This window comes from Planococcus citri, chromosome 3 (assembly GCF_950023065.1).
Source record: "Planococcus citri chromosome 3, ihPlaCitr1.1, whole genome shotgun sequence".
NCBI classification, from domain to species: Eukaryota; Metazoa; Arthropoda; class Insecta; order Hemiptera; family Pseudococcidae; genus Planococcus; species Planococcus citri.
In genome coordinates this window covers 7,774,478-7,781,165 of record NC_088679.1, presented here as the reverse complement: position 1 = coordinate 7,781,165, position 6,688 = coordinate 7,774,478, and the positions used below count along the sequence as shown (strand labels likewise).

The window sequence follows — 6,688 nt, the reverse complement described above, 5'->3', positions numbered from 1 at the left end:
TTACTTACTATGATATTTTTTTGAAAATCCCAAAAATCATGACCCTCTTGAGCTTGAAATAGGTATGTACTTCAAAAATGCTCAAAAATATTTTCCCTGAAGTAGGTATTTGAGTTTTTCGCAATATTTTAATCTATTTTCATAGGTCGTAAGGTCACTTTCGAGTTATTCTACAACCGTTCATTTTCAAAAGAAATTTTAGGGGTAGCGCCAGCGGCATGAATTTAAAATTTGACTGTGTTTTGTTTGTTGTGCGAGCAGTTTTTTCGCAAGCTCTACTTCAAAGGGCGTGGAACGAACTCCTCTATGTGATAAGTAGATATACATTTTTTTGGCCAACCTTGAAAAATCCAAAATAAGTAACATCTTTTCTGACGTTTTATGATAATGGCAACTGAATTTTTGAACTGATTTTTAGAGCACTTTTTGACTGTTGGACTGTAGACTGTAGACAGAATGAAATGCCTCTTCAAAAAGTTCAAAAATAGCATTCTTCCCACCCAGCACTCTCAATGTGAAAATGCAGATTTCTAAAATTTTAAATGCAACTGCGAGCTTTGGCCTTCAACCTTCAATTCATTCTAGAATTGTATTTATTGAAATTGAAGTTTCGAAATTTTTCAAATTGTAGTTGGAGCTAGTTAGAGTTGCTCACGAAATGAAGTTTTTCATTTTGCTTTTGGTTGGGCAGGAGCTAATCTTGATTTCGGACGATCCGAATAATGTCCTCTGTCTTTTTTAAATTTTTTTTATTGAGATGAGTCATCAGCCATCACATATTCACATTGCTGCAGGTGGGTAGTGCCGCTGGCACTCTGGCAGTCTGCGAGTCTGGCTGGTGAAAGGTTGTGGCTAGATATTTCAAGTTTCAAGGTTGTTTTATTTCTATTTCAACTCCCACTCCGTAGACCGAATGATAAATTCTTTTTCTTCTATTAAATACGAATTCCAGCATCACTCACCAGCACTCCAGCAGACGCAGTGTCACAGTGTGAGTGTGTAGTTCGTATTCGTACTGTTTCGTGGCGTGTTATCGTGTTGAATAACACTATTCGTATTTCGATTTTCATTTCATTTGGATTGGATTGGAAGGAAATCAAGAGAACGTGTTCAAATAACGGTTAGTTGAACTGTTGAAGAAATTCCATTTCATAAGCTGTAGATCTACCTACTAATAGTTATTAATTCTGCAACAGTTTGTCTATTCCCGTTGAATTTTCATATCGTAGAGGCAACCGATAATGGATTCACAGAAGATACCGCGTCTTCAAGAGGATATTATATCTCAGTTGAGACTGCGCGGCTTCAAAAATTCGCCCAAGAATGTGAAAACGAGGGATGAGACTATTTCTAAAATTGATTTCAAATTGTCTACGCTTCCGCTTAGTTTGGTTCGTATAATCATTCCCTCTATCGATTTACGTAACGTTATTATGTTTGATATTAAGACGATAAATTTTCATTAAATTTGTAATGTTTTCAACAGAGATCTCCGGCCACATTTATGGAAGCTGTAACGTTAATAGAGAAGGAAATCGTTCAAAAAGTTAATGAAATCAGTTTGCCCGAATATAAAGCAAGTGAAATCCTACAATCGGTGACTCGCGATCTAAAGACAGTTTTTGGATCCAACGATATACGAGTGAATGGCAAACCTATTGTGAATGAATGGGAGGTGTACGGTTCCTTCAAGAATGGACTTTGTTGTAACGACAGCGACATCGATTTCCACAATGGTGAATTTTTTAATATTTCTTTTTGTTACCTCGTAACTCTAAATATGTACGTAGCTATTACCTAATCGTAATAATTTCTATCCTCAGGATCATTCGAAAATCTTCTCAACTCCGACGCAGTAGATCTTGTAACCAAAGTCTGGGAAGTTTTCGAAAATAATGCCAACTTCGATCGCGTAAATTTAATCAAGACAGCGCGAGTTCCACTGGTTGTGTTGAAACACAAGCGCACCGGAAAAGAATGCAGTATTTCATTCTCCGGCAAAATGGGAGTGTATAATTCGTTGTTAACGAAACTGTATTTAGAACAGCATTCGAGTATGAAAGTTTTGACGTTGTTTCTGAAATACGTATTAGTACGCCATGACTTGCACGGAACCGGTAAAATAACCACTCATATGATATTTTGGTTGGTGGTGTTTTTCATGCAACAAAAAAAACTGCTACCTCCCGTCAAAGATGTACGTCAAGCGGCTGTACGAAAAAATTACGTACGGAATTGGAATTATTCGGTTCAGATAGCTACCCGAAAAGTCAGCAGGCTGGATATTCAGCGGAAGAATCCATCGTTTCTTTATATCGAGGTTTTTTGGAATTTTATAAAAATTTCAGTTTCTTAAAATACGTCATCTGTCCATATTTCGGATACGCGATACCTATTGAAAACTTGGAAACATTGGATATACCTCATGAAGCTTATATTGGTCCAAGATACCCAAACGTGAACGGCGATGGATTGCATTCGTTCACTAGAAGTTGCATGAATATTCAAGACATGTCCACTCTGAGTGTTAATTTAACCGCGAGTGTGTCGCTGAAAGTAGTGAACGAGTTCAGAGTCGTTTGCGAACATCTTTTCAATGACTGCGAGAAAGCTTTGAACGAAGGGCGTTTCTTTAAAATTCCTCCAGAATTCGAATTAGAATCGATGAAGCTTCTTTATAAGAACATCAATCAAACGGGGTCATTCGATCGAGATTTCAAATGTATAGAAGGACTTGCCGGTGATGTGAAGGAGTATTTAATCAACGGTATTCGCAACTTGATGGAAATCGTTTTTGGATTTAAATGCGACAAAATCATAAGCCAAGAAGTTACGGAAGTTGATCATAAACAAGGCGATCCGGTCGTGAAGAAAGTACCTGTCTTATATATGACTTACAGTACAACAGATGATACTTTGAGCAACAAATACGTGTTATCTATGTTTGAAGAAAGTTCCTCTTGCTTAAAAGACAATTTCGGAATTTTTTTCTTTTTCGAAATTCGCGAAGATTTGGAACTTGTTAGATTATTGGTTGAAGGAGATAGCCGATTCGTCGAGTATAATTATGCAGACCTGTGTAGAGAATTCGATAAGTCAATAGATACCTACTACCTAGACTTCCCTGCCTTCCTACGTAGTTTTTCGATTTTGTTTGACGGTTGATTCAATACTGCTTTAGTTTATCAGTTTTTTGTATTTCTTTTTAGTTGTTTACCTATATATATTTTTTAAATGCGGCTCTTGGCCTTTTTTTTACACGCTGCTTTCTGAATATAATTTTTCAAATTAGGCGGTGTTCATTTTCATTTGAAAATCTTGTTTGGTGAACTGTAAAACTGCAATTATTTCTGATAAAAGTACGTGTCCTCTACGAATGTCGAGCATGTGACTTTTGCTATAGTGATCATGTGATCAAAAAGTCAGCTATCGCGAGAAAGATTTTTCAATCGTTTGTCGATTTTTTAAAAAACATTCAAGAAAATAGCGATGTTTTTGAACTAGTGAAAATCCGTTCTGAAGCTAATTTCGAATCATGTGAACAAAATTCCATAATTTCCAGTCGTTCTGGGGACTGTGGCGCGATTTTTCAACTTTTCCAAAAGATTTGAATTTTTGTAAATACATATTTGGGTAGCTGAACAGTGAGTTCTGACTCATTTTCGACGTGTTTAACGAGTTGATTCAAATGAAGTAATTTTTATAAGACAAATCAAAAAGTTTATTGGCCTACGCTTGGACGAATTTTTGACACTTGCACCATTTCTCGAATGAAAGAAATCATCTGGATCCAAATTTTGCCATTTCTAGGCATTCCGAAGCCTCTAACATGATTTTTTATTTTTCGAACCCACGTAGAAATCAACATGCAATGACAAATTTAACAAATTAATTTCTTGTGTTGCATTTTCTTCAGAGTTAAAAGTATTTGATTCTTCTGAAAATTGCTTATTTTGGGGCTTAAAGGTAGCGGTTTTAAAAAGGAAAAAATTGGCACATAAATTTTTTCTTCGGGAATGTGTTCAGATAAACCCGCTGAACTACCAAAAAAAACCGACCCCCCCAACCCTGGAGCTAATTTTTTGGGGGGGCGGGGGCTAAAACCGGTCCCGATTCACGTTTTTGTGATTTACTCCGAAAATATTAGGTTTACGAGAAAAACTACCATGACTAAAAATGTTCTCCTTCAAATTCTAGACAATTTGATACTACGCTCGATACCCATCCCTCAAGAGTGGTGTCTGAAAAAAGGGGTGGAAGGAAAGAGTAGGTGTTTCAAAAAAGGTCAGTCCAATAAATTGATCAAAGTTACCACTTAATATAATTCGTTTTCGCTCAAATTTTTTTTACAAAGTCTACTCACCCAACTATTAATTTAATCACACCACCATTGATTGGTCTTCAACCCTCCCAACGGGTTGGTGGGGGGGGGGGGGGGTGCTGGATTTTTCAAGTAACACATAACTGAATCATATTTATTTGAAAAACGAAAAACGAATCTGGATATGCGATGTATCGAATAGTATGTTTTCGAGGTCGCTGAATACGAATACCAACTTTTTTTGTGCCCCCCCCCCCAAAGGTCCTTCTGTGCCCCAACAAGGGGGCCAAACTTTCAAACAAATCATCAAAAAGTCGAGTGATATATCAAATGGAATGTTTTCAAGGTCGCCAAGCACAAATATGGACTTATTTTTTGGGTCCCACCCCACATGTCTCTCTGTGCCTCAAAAAACGGGCCAAATTTCGAAAAATCGTGAAAAGTCGAGTGATATATCGAATGGTATGTTTTCAAGGTCGCTGAGTACGAATATGAACTTATTTTTTGGGTACCAGCTCACAATGTCCCTCTTCGCCCCAAAAAAGGGGCCAAATTTCGAAAAATTATGAAAAGTCGAGTGATAAGCATATTGAATGGTATGTTTTAGGGATTCTATTTTGAAATATTTTATCAATTTATGAGTTTTCCCAGCAAAAAAAACATAAATGATCAATTTCATTTAAATTTGACTAAATTTTTGAATTTCTTCGCTCACTACGGTTTAGTAGATGTTTTTAAAAATCGAAATGGCCGCACAAAGTATGGTAATTGGAGTATTGGGTTGGAAAATCGCTGTTGTATATTTTTAAGATTACCTACTAATAATGTCAATATTTATTTTCTATCGAAATTATGCACTAATTGAGAATCTCTGGAAGTGAAGGGAGGGAGGGAGGGGGAGGGGTCGGGGTCATTTTAAGTCATATAGTGACAAAAGTGACATATGGCATCCTAGACTTGAAATGAATAAAAAATTTGTAAAAATTAAAATGAATCGCAAATTATCTTGAAAATGGCGGTTTTTGCATATTTTAAAAGCGAGATAAAATCTCTAATAAAGTGAGAAAAATCGATTGAAAATGGCTTTTTACTCCTAAATAGGCATAATGCGACCAATAACCATCAAAAAAATCAAAAATATTTTTCAAAAAAAAATTTCAAAATTTTGAACCCTGGTTGCAAAGTGCTGGGTGAAGTTTGAGACCCCAAATTTTTCCTACAGTCTTTTGAGGCCCCCCACAACTTTTCATCACTCCGCCTCACCACATTTCCAAAAAAAGTCAAAGGCGACCCACCCTAGTACCTACTACCTACCTGCTTACGTGCCACTCGAATTATTTTTTTATGGGAAATTTGAATTAAATTAATCATTTATAATGTTTTTTTTTGCTGGAAAACTCATAAATTGATCAAATATTTCAAAATAGAATCCCTAAAACATACCATTCAATATGCTTATCGCTCGACTTTTCATAATTTTTAATTTTTTGAAATTTGGCCCCTTTTTTGGGGCGAAGAGGGACATTGTCAGCTGGTACCCAAAAAATAAGTTCATATTCGTACTCAGGGACCTTGAAAACATACCATTCGATATATCACTCGACTTTTCACGATTTTTCAAAATTTGGCCCCTTTTTTGAGGCACAGAGAGACATTGTGGGGTGGGACCCAAAAAATAAATTCATATTTGTGCTTGGTGACATTGAGTTGGTATTCGTATTCACCGACCTCGAAAACATTACATCGCATATCCAGATTCGTTTTTCAAATAAATACGTATGATTCAGTTGTGTGTTAGTTGAAAAATCAAGCACCCCCCCCCACCAACCCCTTGGGAGAGTTGAAGACCAATCGATGGTGGTGTGATTAATAGGTGGGTGAGTAGACTTTGTAAAAAAAAAAATTGAGCGAAAACGGATTACCTATATCAAGTGGTGTGGTAACTTTGATCAATTTATTGGACTGACTTTTTTTGAAACACCTACTCTTTCCACCCCGTTTTTAGACACCCCTCTTGAGGGATGGGTATCGAGCGTAGTATAAAATTGTCGAGAATTTGAAGGGGAACATTTTTAGTCGTGGTAGTTTTTCTCGTAAACCTAATATTTTCGGAGTAAATCGCAAAAAACGTGAATCGGAAGCGGTCCTCCTAAAAAAATTAGCTCCAGGGTTAGGAGGGTCGTTTTTTTTTTTTTGGTTATTCAGAAGGTTCATCTGAACACATTCTCGAAGAAAAAATTCATGTGCTAATTTTTTCCTTTTTGCCCTCGCTTTTTTACGTTATTTTCCCGCTCTAATCGCTGATTGTGAGCATGAAAATGAGGTCCAAAATTTCCAAATTGATTCTCAGTTCGTAGGTAATTTTTG

The 6,688-nt window shown here is 36.5% G+C and overlaps 1 protein-coding gene across 2 annotated transcripts; it reads left to right on the top strand.

The window, feature by feature from the left end:
- Positions 1-631: 631 nt before the first annotated feature.
- Positions 632-3,291, top strand: LOC135840765 (terminal uridylyltransferase Tailor-like). 2 transcript variants are annotated; one of them, XM_065357434.1, is made up of 4 exons: positions 632-1,120; positions 1,230-1,391; positions 1,487-1,736; positions 1,824-3,291. In XM_065357434.1, the coding sequence occupies exons 2-4, from the start codon at positions 1,242-1,244 to the stop codon at positions 2,354-2,356; spliced, it is 933 nt and encodes a 310-aa protein (XP_065213506.1). In that variant the 5' UTR covers positions 632-1,120; positions 1,230-1,241; the 3' UTR covers positions 2,357-3,291. The 2 variants fall into 2 exon arrangements, with proteins under 2 accessions (XP_065213506.1, XP_065213505.1); XM_065357433.1 differs by having other exon boundaries at positions 1,197-1,391.
- The last annotated feature ends 3,397 nt before the right edge of the window (positions 3,292-6,688 follow it).

Bases quoted from the DNA above. Each gene is read 5' to 3' on its own strand.
- LOC135840765 (XM_065357434.1), top strand. From the start codon at position 1,242: ATGGATTCACAGAAGATACCGCGTCTTCAAGAGGATATTATATCTCAG. The intron at 1,392-1,486 runs GTTCGTATAATC...TGTTTTCAACAG, and splicing joins CTACGCTTCCGCTTAGTTTG to AGATCTCCGGCCACATTTAT. The intron at 1,737-1,823 runs GTGAATTTTTTA...TTCTATCCTCAG, and splicing joins CGACATCGATTTCCACAATG to GATCATTCGAAAATCTTCTC.